At 42.9% G+C, this 22926-nt stretch overlaps 2 protein-coding genes across 4 annotated transcripts; one reads left to right on the forward strand and one right to left on the reverse strand.

Annotated features, from left to right (window-relative positions):
• The first annotated feature begins 806 nt into the window (after positions 1–806).
• LOC136429023 (monocarboxylate transporter 10-like) lies at positions 807–6466 on the forward strand. The gene is made up of 6 exons (XM_066418954.1): positions 807–1329; positions 3157–3360; positions 3854–4063; positions 4566–4772; positions 5212–5339; positions 5934–6466. Exons 1-6 carry the CDS (start codon positions 1161–1163, stop codon positions 6099–6101), a joined length of 1086 nt encoding a protein of 361 aa, XP_066275051.1. The 5' UTR covers positions 807–1160; the 3' UTR covers positions 6102–6466.
• Positions 6467–6897: 431 nt separating this feature from the next.
• LOC136433464 (monocarboxylate transporter 10-like) lies at positions 6898–21615 on the reverse strand. Of its 3 annotated transcripts, XM_066425713.1 has the most exons (8): positions 21490–21615; positions 21131–21232; positions 14704–15010; positions 10491–11140; positions 9512–9671; positions 9043–9249; positions 8704–8834; positions 6898–8453 (listed from the first exon to the last, which is right to left on the reverse strand). In XM_066425713.1, exons 3-8 carry the CDS (start codon positions 14882–14884, stop codon positions 8313–8315), a joined length of 1470 nt encoding a protein of 489 aa, XP_066281810.1. In that variant the 5' UTR covers positions 14885–15010; positions 21131–21232; positions 21490–21615; the 3' UTR covers positions 6898–8312. The 3 variants fall into 3 exon arrangements, with proteins under 3 accessions (XP_066281810.1, XP_066281817.1, XP_066281801.1); XM_066425720.1 differs by lacking the exon at positions 21131–21232 and having other exon boundaries at positions 21490–21604; XM_066425704.1 differs by lacking the exons at positions 21131–21232; positions 21490–21615 and adding an exon at positions 18778–18995.
• Between the last annotated feature and the right edge of the window lie 1311 nt (positions 21616–22926).

Consider the following 22926-nt stretch of genomic DNA (forward strand, 5'->3'; position numbering starts at 1 on the left):
CTTTACTTTACAACCTTTCGAAAGAAAAGAAACTTCGATGGCATCGTGCTGACAAATGGATTCGTCACATGATAGTATAGCCTAAAGCTAAACTTACTCCAGACAAAGCAGTGACAGTTAGAACTATTTGTAAAGATTGATCACTGGTCTCAAGGAACTCGTCCATCACTCAGACCGGTGTCACACCGCTCACATCACCCGGCTACAACTGACCTGTTGTGTAAAGGTTCGCTTCGCAAATATAGACTTTGGATACTCACATAGAAGAAGCATCAAACAGAGACAAAACGAATTGTAAAAATACGACGTTTTGCATAAAGTCTTAGAGATATATTTGATTTGATAGATACATGTAGATAGCTTAACGCATGCATTTGGATGTAATTGGGCCCTTAGGCAAGAAACCATCAAACAAAAGTTTTGCAGGGTAGTCAGCATTATGCAACTGACCAACCATCACACACTTAAAATGCCTAATATATGAATATATAGACAAGCAAACGTTCGAAGATTTACCTATGATATTCAGAAATATAGATACAGCTTTGAGCGATGGATAAGAGCTTTGTAGTCTCATAAATGTCCTTTGTATATGTATAGATCTTTCTTAAGATACTGATATACTATACTGATACAGTATATCTTGATAAATCAGATTTTAAGGGATGATTAACATGTTACCACATTAGTAAAAATTGAATAAAATTTTCCAAGACTCACACACGATGTAATTCTGTGTAGATAGGATAGTCTAGTATATAGGTCAGATGATGATGGACAACGCTTCTGTGTCATCACTGTCAATCACTAGCTTGGTGACATAAGGGAGATATGGGAGGAGTCACCCAACATAAAGCAGGTGTTCCACCATTTTGCGGAGCCGGGTCGGACCTTCTCACCATATCAGCACACTCCCGGGGGTCATGAGCTGTTCTCAACAGATGTGCAGCTGAGTTTACTACCTGCACTTTGACCTACGTTTCAGTGAAGTTTTTGGCACCAGATGGGTCATCCACCTGGTGTGGAAAACCACATGGTGTCAATGCAAACGTCTGGGATTTAAAACCACTTGCACCGAGGTACCTTGAGCTAAGGTGACACCCATGTATGCAGTTTTTACTGAGGACTAAAAAGTTGGTATATCATCGTAGCAGTGCAAAATGAAGAGGGACGTCAGGACGTCAGGGCCGCCGAACGGCGGGTACGGCTGGGTGGTGTGTTTCGCGGCGTTCTGGACGTCAGGTGTCGTCTTCGGGATTCAGAACAACTTCGCGGTGACGTATGTCGCTATCCTGGACTCATTCCCGGGTGCCGACGCTTTCCGTACAGGTAAGAACACAACCTTATGCTTTCCGCACTGGTAAGGACATGTTCTTTATGATGATGAAGGACATAACCGTTGACACTTGTTGTACAGTGATGTGTGAATCGGTCATGTAAACACATTTTATGCTCGTTTTTTTTTTCTGAACTCCTGATAAAAATCACTGCTGTAGATTCATCAAAGTGAGTCTTTGTTTAGTGACAATGTTGCCGACTCTTTAGACATCTACTTTTGCTGTCAGTCGTAGTCTTGCGGCTACGCTGCGCGTTTGTACATCATCAGTCAGATGGAAGTGAAGCGTCAAGTTTTGATTGCCATTTCTCAATAACTCAAGAATTTGGCTTAACTCTGATGTATCTCCGGTGCTGTTGTCTGAATGCCCTCGGGTATCAGTTTAGATATACGAGACGCTTCAGTTGTTTTGTTTACCTGCCATGTTACCTGGTGGGACCAGAACTAGGATGGAGTCAGCAATATGTCAGAAGGACCGTGTTTAAAACGTCGTTAGTGTAATTTGCTTCTAAGGTGTCTCCTGGACATATTTTACTATCGGTGTAGCGACACGAGAACAGTGCACTGTTGTTGCAACACGGCACTATGTTAACCAGTGTGGTGTTTATCATCTTTGTTCTTTTATAATACAGTTTAAGTTCGTTTTTGTCGTAATCTGTATGTTGTTAGTTTCAAGATGTTGTCACCAGTTGCGAAAAAGTGTCGAGTCTTCCTTCCGTAGTTTTTCGCTGCAATTGGGGAACCAAAGACTTTTTGATGAAATTTCTGATAGTATCTGCAAACCACACCTATCATTATATTCATGATTGTGGTCATTGAAAATCCTTCATATAAGTGTTAAAGCACTTGAAATATAACTGAAAAACTCCCGCTCCCACTGTGACAAATATGAGCCTTTATGTGCCTTGGGCCTGAACTGAACTTTCCACGTGATCGCTATAGCACTGTTGCGTTGGTAAGACGACGGTCAGCAAAACAGTCACAGTTGCAAATCACCCATTTTTGTCATCACCCACATATGGGCAAGTGGTTCTCCGACACGTGTTCATGTGAAAGCAGTCTTCACACCCCCTCCCCACCCCAACACCACCCAACACACACCTACACTCTCTAATAATGGCCAATTCCTGACTCGACTCAGAACTAATTGGTAGCCACTTATCCCAGCTACCCGACACAGCCTGGCCTTGGAACCTGAAGTGTTATATTGACCACAATTATTTAAACCCGTCGAAAGGTCGTGGCCGCAGGCATGCAGGTGTGTTTGTTCTCCCCCACAAGTAAACACTTGTAGTCGGCTTAATAAAACCGCAGTCACTCCTCCAGGTGTTTAGATAGGGTGGAGAGATGATGCCCAGTCACGTAAGACCGACATTTGGGGTTCACACGCAGCCGCAGGCGTCTAGACCACGTTAGAAATTGTGATGACAAAGCTCAGAAATTCCGATCTTATTAGATGTATTTATTAAGGCTAGGACCGACCCAACAGGTGTATTTTTAGGTCGTCAGATTCTGTGTTTCTATCTCAATCTTTGCGCGTGTGTGCTATCAAGTATTGGTATGGCACACAATATGTGACAGGCACGACAAACATCAGATACAATGAGTAATAGACAACATCACATACAACCTGTTGTCAAACTACAATTTAGTTTCCATTTGAAATTTTACACTTTTATTGGCGTAGTATCCTTGCCCGGCAGAAATGCAATAGATGTTGTGCAATAGATTAGTCAGTTGACTTTATTGATTTATTGGTGAACAGTACAATGCAGATATTTACCCAGGTTTATTTGTTGTTCATCCTTTACTCATCACAGCCTGGATTGGCTCTCTGAACTGGGGCCTGCAGCACCTGTGCAGTCCGCTAGCCGGCATTCTTGTGGACAAGATAGGGTGTCGGAAGACGTCCTGCCTGGGCGCTGTGCTGGTCTTCACGGGCCTTATGACCAGTTCCTTCGCCTCTCGTCTGGAGATTCTCTACGTCACCTTCGGTATCATCACGGGGACGGGGATGGCGATTAGTAATGCTGTTGTTGTTCAAAAGCATTTTATACTTGACGTACGGTATCAGGTCGTAGTCTCTACCAAACTAACTACGCCGGCTATAGGGAGAATATTTGCCGGGGGACTTTGACCATGGAGGGTTACATTCGCAGGCCTAGTTAGGGTTGCAATATTGGACCCTCTCTCCGTAGCGGACTCCCTTCATACAGTTGACTCTATTTGGCCAATATCTACTATTTTCCCAGCGACCCGCGGAGGCTGGTAGAGCCTAATCAGGTCGTGTCCTTCAAAGTATATACATCATGCTGATATATGAAATATCAAGATTGAGTCGCCTGCAAGTAACTCGTATTAGGACATCTGCATTGTACATTGTTCAAAAGCACTTGATACTTGACATAGTTATCATGTTTAGTATGACTATTATATCAAGACTGAGTCGCCTCAAGTTCAAGCTTACGTATCGTATTAGAACATCTGCATTGCACAATGTTAGATAATAGAAAACAGAAAGCACATCTAAGAATAGTTTTTTCTATTTATATCTTGACTCCGAACAGGTGAAGCACGCGTCTCTGATCCTGCCGACCTACAACAACGAGGTGCTGGTGACGTGTATCGGGGCGTCGTCCTGGGCCGGCCGCATGTTCTGGGGGAGGATCGGGGACTTCCCGAATGTCAGGAGGGTCAGACTGCATCAGATGGCCTTCTTTGTCACAGGTGATTAATGTTTAACATGCGACTTGTCATCAATCCATATCGAGGGCCAACGTTACTCAATGTAAAGAATTAGCGAAGGACGGTCGTGATATATATGACTAACGAAAAGTTCAAGGAAGCGGCTATTGACAGGATGCATTACGGTTGTAGTGTTGATAGGATCGTCCTGTCAACAGTGCAAAATTTTCTACTGTTGACAGGATGATCCTGTCAAAAGTGTAATTTTTTTTCTACTTCTGACAAGATCACCTGATCAACAATGCAAAATTCTGGGGCAGAATGATCCTGTCAACAGTGCAAATGTTTCTACTGCTGACAGGACTGATACATTTTTCCACTCCTGCAAAGTTGAATGTGCTGCAAAGTCTATTTTGATACATGGAATTCGGATGGTACATTCTTAAAAAGCTACAAGGGAGGTAAGGAAAGATGTAAGATCTTCCTCAACTTTCTCCGCGACTACTCATGGAACTAAATCAGTCTCATGTCACACTTTTCCCAGGAGTCTGCAGCACGTTAGTTCCCGTCGCCACCCATTTTGCGGCACTCGCCACCCTTACTGTCGTGATCGGCTTCTTCGACGGGGCCTACATCAGTCTGATCGGTGCCATCGTCTATGACATGTTCGGACGGAAAGACGCGTCACAAGCCATCGGCTTTAACTACGGGGTCTGTGCCGTTCCCCTCATCATCGGCATGCCGCTAGCGGGTAAGACGTTTGTTTGTGTAGACTACCCGCCTAGTGTAGAGTGAAATGTGCGATATCACAAAATAGAGCCTGAAACACTGTAAACATGTAATATGTTTTGTGGTAGAGACTCTATCTGAAGCCTATTAAGGCAGGGTCATCCTGTCAGGAGTGCAGATTTTTCTACTGCTGACAGGATCATCCTGTCAGTAGCCACTTCCCTATGTGAAATATGTTAGGGTATTTGCGGTATTGAGCATCAAAGTCTTGAATAAAGAATTAAAGGTTAAATTTCGTGCGGATACAATTACTTACCAAATAGATGATAACCAATAGAATCCTTGAAAAAATGAGGAAGATATATAGGTGTGAATATGTATACCTGTTATGATGTATTTTAATGTAAAAGAGAAAACCTCATTTTTATAAGTATAATAACTACGGTTCCCGTGTGTTTCAGGTTTCATATATGATGCCCAGCTGTCGTACCAGGGAACCTACTTCTTTGCAGCGGCTCCCATGGTGCTCGGGGCTTGCATACTATTCCTCATCCCTAAGGACAATCAGTCAGAAATGGACAGGACAATGGTAAGATTTTCTCCTTTTTTTCAAATTATTGCTGAACAAGGTAAAGATAGTAGTTCATGTTAACGTTGTTCTCAATGTAGTTGTGACAAATTGAGACCGATTCACATTCTCCAAGGGTTACAGGTTGTTTCGCTACATTGTCAGTTCGCTACAGTACTTTTCGCTGCATAGCAAGTCGTTTCACTACATGGCAGACGTTGTTGCGCTACATGGGACAAATCGTTTCGCTATATCTGAATGTTATTTCTCTAGATAGACTGATGGCATTAGAAATCGTGTTCCTACAATCATGTACGTATCTATAGATGTCAATGAATGGGATAATGGCATCTGTCTTAGCTATCCGTATGTCACAACCGAGAAAATGTTACTGGCGTCCCTTACTATTCCCACAAGTTTCGACGTCACACCAAACTATTGTTGGGAATTTGTTGCACAGGTAGACCCCCTCTCCAAAACATCGGCGATTCATACATGCAGCTACCAAGTGACAGAGTGGTATTCTTTATGCTTTTATTGAAAGTCCATTACAGAAATATCTGTAGCCATGGCGGGTGAATAATCCCACGTTCTGTGCTTGTTTTGCATCTGCAGGCGACAGATAGCGAGAAGAGACCGCTGAGCTCCATTGAGGAATATGACGAAACCTACGCAGTGGCGGGTTACTATAATGAGAAAGGACATGGGGATTCTAAATATTTGCTTATTACATCTCCCGAGGAAGACTATGAAGTCATCTTCGACAGGATATCTTCAGTATAGGTTTGATGCACTATAACTATGTGGAAAATTGGTGCATGGTAAAGCGTTTTCTAATTCTGTGATGGGTTTTAGGGCCATGTAAAAATTAAATGGTACACAAGTCATCAACGTCAGAGTCCCTTCTGTGAAGGAACGGTGGATGAAAATCGCGTGAAGGGGCAATATTTTTTAAGAACAAAAGTTTGCGCATGGTTGTGTCGCACTTTTGTGCAATTTCTACATTGTTGCGATTGAAACTACGTGTTTGGTGCTATATCATATAGTTTTCCTGGTAAGATGGAAGTGTATATACTGGTGGACAGAAAAAATCTTATGCAACATAATACGATAAGCTGAGAGATTTCTAATAAAAGCTATCAATGGAACTTGTAACAATCTTGGTGGGCACGCTTGCACACTTTGTTTATGTGTGTGTGTGTGTGTGTGTGTGTGTGTGTGTGTGTGTGTGTGTGTGTGTGTGTGTGTGTGTGTGTGTGTGTGTGTGATTTATTGGAGGATGGCACCTAAACGATATGTACTGTTGCCCACATAGGGGCTTTTTATCCGGCCATACATTTCATTATAACTTTGCAATAGCCCAGCCCACTCTAGCCTGGATGCCAGGCCCCCAATCTCTAAACATATCTATCGTTTGGGGATAGATATTTTATAGATTGGGGGTCTGGCATCCAGGCTAAGCTCACTCTTGTTTGGCCGTAATTGCCACTAGCTATGATACTTTTATTTCGGAGGAAAGAGTCCGACAACGATGAACATTTTTTTACAATCAATACATTGTATTCTTCATATAAATCGTATCAACATTTACACATAGAACATGAGAAACACATTGTACATCATCAGAGAAGTAAAATCTGCACATGAAGACTTGGTATTTCAAGAATGTCTCAAGAATGTCTCAAGCATTTCTTACAAGGTGACGATGACGTATTTAAGGCAGTGAACCAATGAGAGGTTTTCTATCATGTCGCTCCTGGCGACTATTGCTCATTAAACGTTTGGTGAAACAACGTGTTTTTGTCCAGACAATTAAGGTTAACATTACACAAACTTAATTGTCCAAAAATTCAATAAGTGATAAACAGTTCCTAAGTAATCGTAAGTCATAAAAAGTGCAATCCCCATATGGCCTCAGCAACACCTTTAACTATATACACAGATATCTCGACAATTTATTAACCGAATTATATCGAATTATAACTCATGAACTCATCAAACAATAGATCTTGCTTAAAAGAACAACACCAACAAATATAGCACCATAGTGAAAAAGTGTGGAAAATGTGCAAAAAAAGTTGTAATTTCCAGTGCCACTGTTTCCTCCTCTTCATGACCCTTGTCACCGCTCCTGAGATTATATCTAAGTATTAAACATGTTTGTTACACCAGCAACTTATTACAAAACGGACAAACAGAAACCCTGATCAACAAAGTAACGATATACTATTTTATGAACAGAACAAACGTAAATATCATCATTATTTATACTATACATATAATCCCAACTAGTAGTATACTCTGATAATCGTTACTTAAATTGTTAAAACTGACAACTAATATGTATCACCGTTGCTTGGTCAATATGTTTTTAAACATCTGAAGCGATGTTCATGTAACTACCGTACCGCTAGTTCAATGGTTACATCATAAAATTATTAAAACGTCACAGTTCCACCTGTCCAAACATCTCATCGTGTCACAAGACATAGCACACGAGGACCTGTATAGTTTTGACTTCATGACCGTATGGGGGGGTTGTTTGAACATATACCTTATCATACATGTGAGTGAGTATGTAAAGGTGACAATTTTCAATACTACTTTTTTTCCAGTGTTTTCAATTTGTCCTGACAATTTTGGGTCCTAAAACGTGCCAGTTTGTTCCAATAGGGACAGAAAGGAAACGTTGCACAAATATGGCAATCTCATAATTTCAATCACATACTTTCAAAATATCATCCGTGGTCACAGACCTTTGGAGGATGGAACGAACTTGTTGGATATGTTTAACAAACAGGTTAAAATCAGACTTACATACAGTTTCAAGATTCTTGTAACTATGTGTGTATTACAATCCATCACTTCTACAGCTCCTTGTGAAATGTATACATTGTAATATACATGGTCATCTAATAGCGGCGATATGTTACGATTGGAAACCGTGGGAATGGCTATAACGATTATGACAATGACTGACGTGACGTGACGACATCACACCACAGACACGACGTCCACGACTTCCATCCGCTCGTCCTGCGGCAGCCACACCAGGCTGTTCGACAGAGCGGAGTTCAGCTTCGGGAGATGACGTTTGGGGGTCAGGAATTTCCCGTCCTCTTCATCAGCTTCAATCTATGGGGGAGGAGCAACAAAAGAGCTGGTTAGCTGGATGGAGTTTCAAAACGACCAAACTAAACACTGCGGTTTTGTTTGAGATTATGTGAGATTCCGAAACAAGTTTTTAGTGTACAACTATGAGCTCAGTAGACCCAGGCTTCCTTGTACACTCTTTGAGTAGATGTACAAGTGATATACTACATCCAACACACACGTTACATACCGTCTCCAGTCCAGTTTCAACCATACGTAAAATAACACTTACCGCCAACTCCGCCGCAGCTTCGGCATTCTGTCGCCTGGCCACGAAGTGCATAATGATAGCGCTCAGGATCAGGGGGACGCCGCCGAAGTAGTATGCACCATTGTACGACAAGGTCATGTCATAGATCTGACCTGGAGTGGTAAAAATAGCAATATGTAGTAAGTCAACAATATTTCAATATGAAACAAAGTTTTAAATGTACTCTATAGTTAGTAGTCGTAATACTACATTACTGCTGGGAGAAATATACTTTTGATCGCATAAATATAAAAAGTAATGGTACATTATCGTCGCGTACGGACAAGATACAACAATAAGTCTTGAAGAGGGCGTACATACCAGCGATAGGCATTCCTGCCATAAGGGGAAAACCGGCGAGACCTAGGGTGAAGCCGAGGGCCTGGGACGCATCCCTGGGGCCCACCAGGTCGATAGAAGCTGGCCCGAGGGTGGCCATCAGGGCCCCGTCAAACAGTCCGAGACAGACCGCCATGACGATGAGAGCAGGGAACACCGAGCACAGGGGAACCAGGAGCGTGGACACACCTGGAAGAACAGAATATTGGATTCAACTGATTTCAACATACTCCAGGCACTGTATAAGGTCATGACATCAAACAACAAGGAGTTCCAAGAACGATGAACTTTTCCCTCTGCAGCTTCCCACCTTCCCAAATCACCCTCCTCTAACACCCTTCACCCTTCTCTCGAAATCCCAGAGTATGGTTATATTCTGGCTATCAGTAGTAACATGTCCTCACACAGGTCATGTATACAGATGCAGATACACACAGGAAAAGCGGCTTACCTAGCAGGAAGAGTCCGACCTCCTGCAGCCGTATCCTGCCGATACTGGGGAGGTCCGAGATCTTGCCGAAGACGAGCCGACCGGCTCCCGAGGCAGCTCCGAGGCACGTGACCAGGATGTGAGCGTCAGCCTTCGGGAAAACCTGCTCGCTGTGTTTGACCTACAGGGAAGGCAGGAATACAACGATTTAGTAACTTAATCATTTTTATGCGATATGCACATCGTGGAAAGGTTTCCTAACACTCCAAATTATAATGAATATTGTAGAATCGTCTTATAAAAAAACTTTAAAAGTTCCATGATGATCTATATGTTCCACTTCACACAGTATACATATCACGACTACCAAGCAAATGTACAGAATATGTGAGTACAGGTTCCTGAAGTCATTCCATAAGGACTACATTTACCATTCACGGACATTGCAGTCACTGAGCCACGCTAGGTCACAAATCACAACTCGAAAAGCTGACAGGCAGCCAGTGACTATTGAGACATGCACGCGATAAGGCTAACTTTTCCAGGGCACCTCAGACAACCTAACGCCTCAGACTAGAGGAAACACAAAGACAGGATGACCAAGGTTGACCTTAAATCCCCGCCACAAAATAAAGCCCTCATTAACAGGGGAACGCCTGCCGTAAATCCGAGTCGTGAGAGACACTTTATCGTCTGCGTGACAGCTTCACACACAAGTGGCCCACAAGAAGACTTGAAGCTGAGATTTGGGTCTATCCCAGGCTTTCATCGGGATGAGTACTTCATCAACAGTTTAGTCTATTGACTTCAGGTGCCGGAAAGCGTGCCCTTTCGCGAGATTACACGTGCTGAAGGGCTAAACCTGCCGACGGTCGGTTTGATTCACTTCATACTAGACAAAGCGAGTGTGTGAGAAAGCTTTTATACTTGGATACAATGCTACGAAAACATTAGCATCTTTAGAGGTAGGATCATGACAAATGTAAGACGTGGTACTTACCAAGAAGACCATTGGTACGAAGTACGTGAGAAGCGCCACGAAGACTCCTCCACACCACATGACGTACGTCTTGTTCTTCCAAATCCTGACGTTGACGACTTTGGCCAGGAAGGCTCGAAACTTGTTCCTCAGGGGTGGATTCTGTTCGCCCTCGGCTTCTTCCTCCTTCTTCAGCATTGCGCTGGACTTATTGCACTGGTCTGTGGTGTTGTGGTTAGCATCTCTGTGGAGGATTTGCCGATAGCTGAGAGCGCACAGAGACGCTACGAAGAACAGTCCCCCCATGATTCTGAACGTGTTGGGCAAGCCCAGGTGTTTGAGGGCAGGTTTTAGACCGAAGGGCAACACGGCCGTGAAGACACTGCTTCCCATGGTGACTATACCGCTCGTGACGCCCAAATGTCTTCTGAAGTAGTGCCCTAGGATGATAAGGGAGGGCACATAGGCCAGGCCGATCCCAGTCCCTACGATGAGGCCATAGGTCAGGTACAGGTACTCTATACGGGGGACGAAGGACCCTGAGATCATCCCTACACAGCAGAAGACGCCACCGAGAAACGCCGTTTTGCGGCAGCCGATCTTGTCCACTAGGATGCCAGCGAACGGACTGGCCATGTAGAACATCCCCCAGTTCAAAGACCCGATCCATGCTGTAATGATAAAACAGATAATGCACAGTTAGTAAGATATGCTAATTATAAATACTTTCTTAAAACAATTTCAAACAACAAAACCAGCAAAATAATTATTGGCACGCTATTCAATCCATTGATTTGGGCCATGAAGCCTTTGGTAATATGGGTGAAAAATGCAAAAGTTCAAAACCTTTGAAAGTTTATTAACCATGGAGAACGAATTTGACCGAATTTTATATTGAATTCATTTCGACGTTTGCGTAATACGACAGTATTTAAGTTGAGACCTGGATTCTCCACGAATGTTTGACAAGCTCTGCGGTGATATTTGTGCTACACTGCGATATGGAGTTTGAGCAGTCTAGCGTGAACATGACATTGGCGTCTAGGTCAGGAAACTAAATGTCTCCCAAAATCATTGGTCGCGGCATGAACGTGCGGGAAAGCGGGTGTTCTACTTGTATTAAGGGCTTTACGGAAGATTACAGCCCCAGGAAGGGCGTATGAGAGAGTCTTCGGTCTAATATACACTCTCACAGATGGTAAGGCCCGATAAAACTCAATGTCAATGTTCATCCAACCCCAAGGCCCTTGGGTATAGTAGACTGTAATACACTAGTACAACACAATTCATAATCAATTATTGTGTCTGACGTGGCATGTGACCTTGTCCCGATTACGACATGTAGACATTAAGTCCACAGTGGACAACACTAGCGGCCATATGGCACGTAATAAATGAAAAGTAAAGTTGTCTTTATTGGGCCCAACGTACTCCAGCGAAGGCGTGTCAAAAGGCCCGGGTATGCAGGTGTGCGGGCGTGTTGTTTACAGTGTCGGTGCCTCGGTAAACAAGTCCTGCTTGTTCTACCAACGGTCAGCTGTTTGTTTCAATGAGTGGGAATTCCGAAGAGTTCGGCCATTTTTGAAAGGTGTTACTACAGGTTAGATATTACAGGTCTCACTAAAAGAAATTCACCATTGCTGATCTACTTCAAAGCAATTGAATTTGTCAGTTAAATAGCTTGAAATTCGAAATTTAAACGTCCCATTCAGAGTAGTTGACAACATTCTTTCATTCCATTTGAGACTATCATCATCATCTATGGTATATCCGAAGATCAGTTTGACGTCATCACTTGAAAATTTGGGTAACTCCAACATTTGTGTTGGCAATTGCGGTTCAACTTGACGTCAGTTGAATCAAAGATAAACATCGCTCTCACAAACTCTTCCCTTCGGCGTTACTACATGTACATACATTGCTGACGTTTCGACTACTGAAATGATGAGAGATGAATACAGATTGACGTGTGATGTAAATAGCAGGGTACACTATCTGTCCCATTCCTCTAGCATGTTTCTACTTGTTAACGTTACGGTAACAACACGTTGTGTAAAAACTCAAAACCCACGTAACCATGGCTACGACAAATACGCACGTAGACAGTGGTTTGACTAGTCTTGTCTGGAATGTCAGAGCTTTGGTCAGATCTCTTTAGTCTAAAAACATGTGGTTCATGTAAGGAACGAATTTCCCCTTCCCATCCGTAAGACTTTGTAAAGTTCAACCTTGCAAACCAGAGCTCAAGGGACAAGAATAGAAGGCCTTCCACACATACTTAAAGGTAATAGTAGAGTTTTAATTGCAAGTTCCTGCCCGAGAGCTATATGCTCTTAGATATATGCTCTGAGCCTCTGACAGTCACAATTGTGCACTAGTTGGACAACATTCGCGTTAATATGTAAAACACATTAAAAAAAAAACACATTACAAAGAAAGACTGGATGAATAATAGACAAAACAAAAGGGCGATTTTGGGCGGCAAATTGGGGATGAATTAATTACAATTGTATAACCTATGGGAGTCCCGAAAATCTCCAAGGACAGTCAGAGGGATCCATATGGATGAACTGCCGGCGGCCAGGATTACTGAGCTCTCATGCATGGTCCCGAGCGGGGAAGCCCTGAATTCCACCATTAACCGCAAAACCGCAGAGGTTTATCTGCAGCCATAATTGCCATATTACAGTTGACTCAAGTAACCTAAATCGCTTGGCTGTCTGCCACATCATGGTTGGTAGTGAACGTCAAACATGAACCAAGGACTTTAAAACCTCCTTGCATGAACTAACGTGTTTCAGGTACGCTGAATGAAACAAAGGTTTTATATATAAAACCTCCCTCCTTAACAGAACTGTGCGGTTGTTCAAGTGCATGTTCGTATGTGTGTCTTGGCGTGTTTGCGTAACGTCCACTATTCATCACTATGTGTTCATTGCTACCTGGACATGTTAGGCTCCATCTGTTTTTCAAGGTAAGACTTTGGCTACCCTAGCAACTCTTTTGTGTGTGTAACATGCGGTTGTTTTGGCCGTTTTATTACTTTTCACGGCAAATAGGCTTATCAGTGTGTGTCCAGTCTATCATGCCATCTGAAGGAGTGCAATAAAGGCCCAGGTGTGTGGACTGAGCACTTTGGTCAACATGGAGGGTGGCGTGGTAAGGTCAGTATGGCAGGCCAGGTCAGTGACCCGGCTGGAGGGTTTTACCAACCTGCCTGGGCAAACTCTCGTGCTTTGTCTAAAAACTAAAAAGAGACTATTGTCCATCTATGGGCTGATGTTAGTCATTGGATGGTATGTACACGTAGGAATATACAATCTTTTGCGTTTACGCGTAATCATACAAATATATACATGTACTGCCTTTGCCGTGGCTTGGATGAAGCCGAGACGACTGATGTTGAAATGAAATTATTTCAAAGGCGATCATCATTGTTACTTTTTCCCCCTTTGTTTGTTTTGTTCGCAAAGACAGTACATGTATATATCTGTATGCCTGAGTGTAATTCCAGCGGAAGAACCGATTATTCACTCTCCATTGGATGGCAAAGAAAGCTATTCTACTTATGCCTAATGACATGGACCAATGAGGTTTAATTAACCGCCTTGCTTGGACATTAGCGAGAAAGTTTGGATCTCCAAAACAAATTACGTGGGTGCAGTTATCACACAATTTGCGAGAGAACAAAAAGTATAATGCCTTTGAAAAAAAATTAAAAAAGAAAAGAAAAATTAGACCCGACCTTTGAAAAAATAACGTCATATTGACGCGCGAGACAAATCTAGCTAGGTACATTTTTTGTATTTTGAAAAGTCAACCAGTAAATAGATAACAAATTTAAGTATACAGACTTTGTTCCATCCGATTTACTATAGGGGCTCCTATACTCGCTTCCCTAAGAATACTGTAAATGTATTTATGTTCATGTGGTTTTTAATTCGAAGTTCATGTGGTTTTGAATTCGCGGTAGGGCGAAAATGGAGTGTTCGTGGTGGTTTTAAATTCGCGTTTGAAACAATAGTAGCGCTACAGTCATAGGTAGTACCTATGAACCGTAGTCAAAAAGTTTCGCGGTGGTTTTAATTTCGCGCTGAAGAGTTCACCGCGTCAGAATCAAGGAAGCGGGTATAGGAGCCCCAGTAGTAAATAGAATGGAACCCAGGCTACTATCTACTTATACGTGGTTTTGGTTTAACACACTGAAGAATGTTGTGAAGTGAAGTAAACTTACCTATGGTGAAAGCGTTAGCGTCCGGGAAGTTGTCGTGGAGAGCGGAGTAGGTAATGGCGAAACAGTTCTGGATCCCAAACAGAACGCCCTGCGCTATGAAGGCCATAAGACACACCAGCCACCCGTACCCGCCGTCCGGGGGAGTGTTGTGTGGCACCAGCTGCTTCTTCGTGTCCGTCATCGTGGGGGATGGGGAGCTCTTACTGTCGAACCAAGGCGATGAGAAGACTCTACAGAAAGCGGACGGGAACGCGGATGAAGTTGTAGTGAGCGGTGGTACTTGTTGGGATGTCTTTCATCAGGTTGCCTGTAAACAGTGACAAGAAGAAGATCGCTTAATTACGAACTGAAAATAGACAGCCATAAAGTCACTCACGACAAGCTGGTTTATGGAGAACACGCGTTTATATCTTATATTTGTTGGAAGGAAAATCTAAAATGAAAATCTGATTCACCAATATAACATCCTTGGATCCACTAAAGGCCACACAAATCTATTGATGATTAGTTAGAAAAACGAGGAAACATCATAAAGATTTATCATGTCATGCATGTCATTATTTTGCTTTATTTGTTGAATTGATTACTTATCAATGTTTTTTGTTAAGCCATTTCGTTTTCTTCAGCTTAACAAAATATGCGCTAGCTCCTACTCGGCCCAAGCGGAGGTTCGGCTACGGCTTGTTTTGAACGTCTATTAGGCGTTTTATCGGGCTTTATATTTTTTTGTCAGGTTACTTTATGTCGGCCAGCCTGACAGAACAGAAAGCCCGATGAAAACGGCGTCCAAAAAAGGCGTCCAAAACAAGCCTAGCCTGAGTGCCAGCCTTTTTAGCTTCCGTACGCTACCCAAGCTCCGGCAGCGGAGCTTGGGTAGCGCAGCGGAGCTAGGGTAGCGGACGGAAGCTAAAAAGGCTGGCACTCAGGCTAAAACAAGCCACAGCCGAACCTCTGCCAAGAGAGCTGTGCGCTCCTATCTTACCAAGCTGGTCAAGATAATTCTTCTACATTTTTTATTTTTTTATTTCTGAGTTCTTCAAAGTGGAAAATTGATTTATTTTCAAATCTATGTTTGCCCGGAAATGCGATTGTGTTCTGGAAAAACAAGTGTCCGGAAAATGCAGGAGAGGATGGCTATTAGCCAGCTGGATTAAAAGGTGGGGATTAACTGAGATAAGAGTCTAAGAGAACACGACACCTGCAATGCTCCTAATGCCATATTCAATAGGTAATTGGTTCGCCTGGGGATATGTGGTTGTCCACCAAGCGACCGTCTTTGTTCTACATGTTTTATCCCCTGTGGTCCGAAAACACAAATTATCCTTGTTACTAGGGAGGCTGGGCAAAAGGAGGTGTACCCATGATGCTTTGCTGAGAGTGATTTCTTCATCACAGCGAAATGGCGTATCGTCATGGTTTTCGGAAGGATGAAATACTTGCGTGACGGTTGAATTGATTTTCTGTGAAATCAAATCGATAAACAGGTATCCATCTTTTCCCTTAGCGGGGTATCAGTGAAGATTATAGCTTTAATGCCAGTCGACTTTATAAGGCAACGCGACAGATATAGTGCAACTTTCCAGTCTTCTCATCCAATGATTCACAAAAACCGCAAGCAAGAAGAATAGATATTCAAAAATTCATCCTGTTTTTGAATAGAATACGTTTTAAAACCGACCCATTATTTGCTAGCTAATATACTAAATGCACAGACGTTGTGCTCTTCAAATGTTTAAGCTTGACCAGTAAATATGGCCAGACCTTCCCTCAGCCAATGCGCCCACCGAAGCCTTAGCAACAGCGGCTAAAAATAGCGCGTGACGCGCTACGCGGTCAGGATTGGCTATTTGCATGAAGGCTCCAGGGAGCGAGTTGTTTTCGCGAAAACAGCGAACGGAAAATTACGGACAGTCCACTGCACAAACTAGGGATGTGCAATAAGAGGGAAATTCTTCTTATTTTTTAAAATCAATAAATATTTTGATAAGATCCAACGGAAGTACTGTGCAATCCTCCGGCTTGAAAAGAGCATTTCATATTGTCACCCGCAAACCGTCCCTGAGAGAAGTTGTACACTTCAGCAAGAGTCAGCAGTTTTCCGTGATCATAGAAAGAAACCTAACCCAGAAAAATGTACATTAAAACAACATGACTTCATCCATAGAATATCCCATTCTCTCTACACGACTGACTTAACAAAGTAGGAATGTTACAAAATCTCGATTTGCAAAATTTACTTCTTCTACGACCGCTTTAGGTGTCAGAACTGAAGAATAATGGGGCGGGAAAATAGCCTAGGGCGGACTTGTGTTTGAATAACAACTACCGGGCACTGTCTGTCAAAACTGCGATGGAAACCAAAGACAACAGTAAAGGACTACGATTTCCACGGTGCTTACATTGGTCTGTATGCCGATAAACATCGCTAACGACTGACAGGAGACCAACTGTGGGTTTAACACTGTTGTGGCAATAACTAGAGCTTCTTGAAATTACCCGTTGAAAATTGCGGACATACGTTGGTTTTTATTACTTTAATGTGACTCCTTCATATCTTTTGACACAAACTTCTAAATCACCTACCTCAGGTGGACAATCACCTATCTTTATCTATCCTGAAAATATGGTCAAAACCCTTGACACACTGTTAGTTCTAAATTTCTTTCATAGCGACGTGAATGACAAAGCTGTACGCAATATGTTACAATGCTACGAGAGAGAAAACGCCGTGTCAGCATTGCACAAGTGAGGGATAGCCACTGTAACCTGAGAGAACCACTCTAGCGTGACGTGAGTCATTAACATATGCCGTTCATCCAAGTCAGACCACCTGGCCGGAGTTTCTGTAAGCACCGTCCAACGATCACAATTATAGAAACCTTAATGATATATAATTAAAACCAAGCCCAGATATAATGCGCTCTTGAATAGTGTGCATGATAACCGTAACCTTTATTATCGGTTGACCACCCGCAAAACTCTATCCAACCGCAAACTAAATATATTTTACATAACATGACTTGTCATAACGTGCCCCTCTATTCCAAGGACGTCTCCTTCCCAATATACACACCGCGATATACGTTCATAGCTTGCCTCCGCTTCTTCTCAGAAAAAGAGTTACAAGAAACCCGTAACCCCCTGCGAAGGGAATAGTGGTACCTTCTATCTTTAAAAAGTGAGCACGACACGAACAACACTCGCATTTATCATAGGTAGCCGTCCAACCGGTGTATGCTTCCCACTCGCACTCACAAGGCGGCAGTTCAAATTATCCATAATTTTCTCCAGAAGAAATTGACCATTTGACAAGACTCCTTCTATGCTAATCACTTTGGGGCGACGGAGGAAAAATGGGTCACGTAAACAAATTATGTATGCATCTGTCTCCAAGTCCTATGACTTGTAATTGTGCATTGGAGATCGCGTGCATGCAGTTTGGAGCCAAACTACTATACCAGAATCTCACAGACTAATGCAAAAGTAGCCATGAGTGGTTTAAAGAAACATATCATAAAATACGTTTTTCTTCGTCAAGGTCACAGCTAGCGCTTATGAGACTGAAAGTTTTATGACAGTCGATTTTTTGTGTGCAATCTATACCATCATTCCAGCTCAGTCTTCAAGTTGTTGAGTTGATTCAAAATATGTTTAACATTGCTACATGTATAATACATGCATATTCCGTGTGCAGGCTCACACGATGTAATTTCCTGTTGTTGCTTGTGAGAGACCTCACTGCACTGCCATATATGCATAAGATCTAAAGGCACATAAAGGGACAATGAGAGCTGCGCCGGCGACCTCTCAAGACGCGTTCTTAATTAAGCATTCTCATGTCAAAACCGAACGTTACTCATAAAGTCATGCAAAACGAATTGCAGAACTGGCTCAGTAGCATGTTTAAAGCACAGTGCTGTTGCATACACGCGTATGATGCAACCTTTAGTCACGGTTTGCTGACAGAAACCGGAGACTCTGCTAACAAACAAGATAGCGCGACCGGTGGCTCTGACAAATCAAAGAAAGCGGAGGCAAATAAAAAAGGAACGGCACAAAAAACACAAAACTTACGGTGGCTGCTGAGGCGCTGCTAGTAGCTGATGTTTTTACGGGAGCTGGATTTTTTCTGCATCCTTCGGTCCGCCGGTCGGCCGTTGGCCACAGCGTCCAGGAGAGGCAACAGCGACCCGGGCTTTCCGTCGGAAAGTGAGGCGAGAGATCAGCTGGCAGCGCCACCGCTATCAGCTGATCGCTAACAAAGGAAATCCTCCCTTTGGTGGGAGGAATGATTGTGCTTAAGATTACGTAATTCTACCCAGCATGCCGTTTTTTCCGGCTTTAAAAACCGTTTTGACAATTGTGTATACTCAGTTAAACAGAAAAATGTAAGAACTATCAGTTAGTGGTATTTGAGTTATCATTTTGTGTGTTTGGATTTGATTTAGCGTACATATGGTTTGTCTAAATAACGGGTAGGGTACATTGTTCCTGCCATTAAGTATTATGCATGAAAAGGTGGGCCGTGGCTGCTGAGGTTGCATCATCCCCTGATCACGTGACCGCAGGGTATTATAGCTGGAGACAGGGTTGTTTGCGACAGGAATCCGTGCTGCATGCTATAACCCTGCTGTAACTCATTCGTCTGGGCCACGGATAGCCACACAAACAGGAAAGGACGTGGAGGAATATGGAAAATATTGCAGACTACCAATAGTTTCCAACATGTCCAAGTAGATGTTGGGGTGGTTTTTCAACTCTCCGAGCAGAGCGTGATTGTGAAGATTGTGACGCTCTTCTCTGTATGCTAGCGCTAGCCTAATCTCCAAGCAGATCTACATGTACACGGGGCGCGAAAATCGTAAATGCTAGCCAGAGAAGCTCCAGCCAGCCTACTTCGCAGACTTCTAGGAGCGCCGGCGTTTATTTTGGACGGAGCGCTGATTCACGATTTTGAACATGGCTAAGGTTCTCTTATGATGGGGAGATAGTTTCCCAGCGTGAGAGTACCTTACCTTGCCCCCGGTTTACCGCTAGCACTACCGCTCATCTATGAAGACGCTACATACATCTGTGGCCTGCCACATATGGAGAATGTGCTTTATCATTATGACTAACAAGCCCTTGAAGAGAATATCTATGTTCTAAACAAGGCGATGTTACAAATAAGGTACTTTATCTAATATGCAAAACAGTAAGGAGGTTTGATTTTTTTAAAGAAGATCTAGTATAGCTTTTCGACGTTTTGCTATTGTCTTCACAATAAAGGGTAAAGGTTCTCCATGGACCAGTTCGAAAACAATGTGTATCCTTCGAAACATTTCTCTATTTACCTAGCTGTCCATTTTCTCCTTCTAAAACTCACTGACAAAACTGATTCCAGTCCATGCTTTACTGGCAAATTCGATCTTATATTTGTTAAACAGAAAGAAAGACCGTCGACATTACTCTTGGATTATTTTGGCAAAGTTTCTGGACCATTTCCCCAAATTGTTTCACCCTTCCACCCTATCCGTAATTTGGGCCTTGGTACACAAGTTATTAGGGCAAGAACTCTCCACGCTGCCGTCCTAGATACATGGCATCGCCCACGTCAACCCATAGTACAAACTGCCAACAGAATATGTCACGGTTTTAACAACAAAAGTGTTGCCAGTGTCTCCTTTCAGCTGAGATGAAAGTAAGTTAACCTGGTACACAGACTTATTGCAAGGCTACAAGATGACAATTGTTTGCTATCTGAGGGAAGTGAGCAGGTGGTTGGGTCATGAATATAATAATAAGGCACAATTAAAAGAAAACGAATGCGCTGAGCATTCCACACATAGAGTATTGGTAGCTTAGCACACATGGTACAGTTGATGATGGGTTGTTTATCTATGGCAATACTTTCTCGAAATGTTCTTATTTAGTTTTAGTTCCAGCGGCCTCCTCCAATCGTAATCGACCCCAAACAGAAATTTGTACCCTCACTCACATCAGTAAGTTACAGTAAGTATTTCGTCTAAACAAGGAGGTTTTATCTTGATAAGTTCTCCTTGGTCTAAACTGCCACTCAAGTTCTCATCCGAATGGAATGGATGTTACGGCCGATGTGCCAATCCATTAATGGGAAGGGAAGCATAGGCTACAAAATGCAAATTTGGAACATATAGTCAAGAAGCATATATGCATCCGGTACATCTCTTTCCATTCTCCTTGGTTTAGTCTCTCTCTATAGATTCGTATCATGAACCGTGAGTTCTGAGCAAGATTTCCATCGCTTAAAAAAACTCAGCGAACTCAGCCTACACTTTTCACATGCAAGTATATATTATAACGTTAGTGTTAAAACCAAGGAGTTTAAAACACTCGCGAGAATATTCTTTGACATTTGACAACCATAGAGCTCTATGATACCAAGGACAATGTCCTTGATGATACGTACCAACTCGACCGTAGTCACCCACATGTTAATATCGCAACGTGCAGAATGATGCAATGCTTCCTGTACTCATGGGCTCTCGAGTGTCATATCTGTACACTCAACCTGCGGCAGACGATAGGAATATGATGAAATACCCGGACCACCAACATTATTTTGGAACATTGCGTGACTACTACATCGATCAGTCACAGAGGGCTTATTCTAAACCACATAGCATCACTCACTCGGTATGGTCCAGAATCATGCAATAACAAAAATAAGACGTATTAAAAATCCCATATCCATCCAGGCTGAGATTATGATACATGCCTCGCTCAGAAAGCCATATATGTTACGGAATATATGTACTAGACTAGTACCTTTCAGCGAGTAGTGACCTCACAGCGCTGTGGAGTTAGAATGACGGCTTGTAATACTAATGCCAAGGCCGTCACTGCTGTCGATGAAGTTTTATCAAACCTCCTGGGTCTCATCATAACCTCCCTGGTCTTATACATGCTACGTGGAAATTTGAATATGCTAATGTTTAGATCGATTAGTATCGAATGTCGTGTTCTCAATTCATTTTTGTTTTCAATTCATGTTTTTGTTTTCAGACACCATATTTACACGGCAGCGAAATATGCGAGCAATAATATTGTTTTTGTTGGAGTCGAGCGTCAAATTACTGACTAGGGTGTACGCAGTTGATCTGAAAGCTTGCCATTTTCTAAATTCGACAAAAAATAGAAAAATCATGAATACACTGGTGACATATATAAGCTTGTGTATCTCTAGCGCTGGCTCTCAACTTGTTGTTTGCCGTAACGACCTTCTTCACAAAGCATTCGTCACGCGCATGCGCTGTTGCCGTTTTGGATCGCGTGTTCCTCTGAATTCTGATTTCTGCCGCTGCAGTGATGATGCAACCCCGGGGAAACACGCGCTCATCTCAGCACACAGATCAATACGAGCCACTCTAGGAACGAGCTAGCCTTGTCAGGTACTAGTACGTCGTGAAGGCTGTTAATACGCCGTGGGAACGGTTGGGTCCCAGTTACGTGCTCCGATTTTGGTCCCGCTATATGATACTATAGTATTTTCGCAAGTAAGATGCAAACGTACATATATATATATATGTAATCATAAAAGAGGACATATTGCGAACAAGTTAAATATGATATGAAAGCCTGGGGTAAATATTAAGTTCGACTTGTCGACCACATGATAAGACACATGAACCAGCTGTTATCTCAAGATGGGACTTTTGACAGGTGAAAACAGATTTCCCCAGTGTCCAGCTAGAAGTCAGCGATAGCCACATAATTGCAGGCCAGGGCGTCGACTAGAATTACCTCAATGTGGATCCATTCAGTAAAAACACGACGTCTACAATAAATACGACGTCCTTGAGTTCAGAAAATCTACGGATAAGTTCTTTTGGCGCAAATTACCTTAATGGTATAACGACATAAATCAAGCAGACATGCTTTTGTCATAGTCCAACAAAGGTGGCAACTATCTGCAAGGACGCCCGGTTTTTTGCTACAAGCCTTGCTACAAGGCACACTCGGGACTCTGCTTCTAATTGGCTTTGTCTAAATTGTGTACTTATCAGCAGTTCTAGTGATGAATGGGTCCCGTCTGAGCCTACTCTCCAAGCTGTCACAGCAAACGTTTAGCTTGGCGACGTAGAAAACGGGACAAAATCGAAAGCCCTAATCTCGGGCTATTGGACCCTCTCTGGCTGACTGGACCTTCTCTGGCTAGCACGGTGTGGATCTGCTTGGAGATTACCTCTCTGGCTGACTGGACCT

The sequence above is a fragment of the Branchiostoma lanceolatum genome, chromosome 1 (genome assembly GCF_035083965.1).
Source record: "Branchiostoma lanceolatum isolate klBraLanc5 chromosome 1, klBraLanc5.hap2, whole genome shotgun sequence".
Lineage (NCBI taxonomy): Eukaryota > Metazoa > Chordata > Leptocardii > Amphioxiformes > Branchiostomatidae > Branchiostoma > Branchiostoma lanceolatum.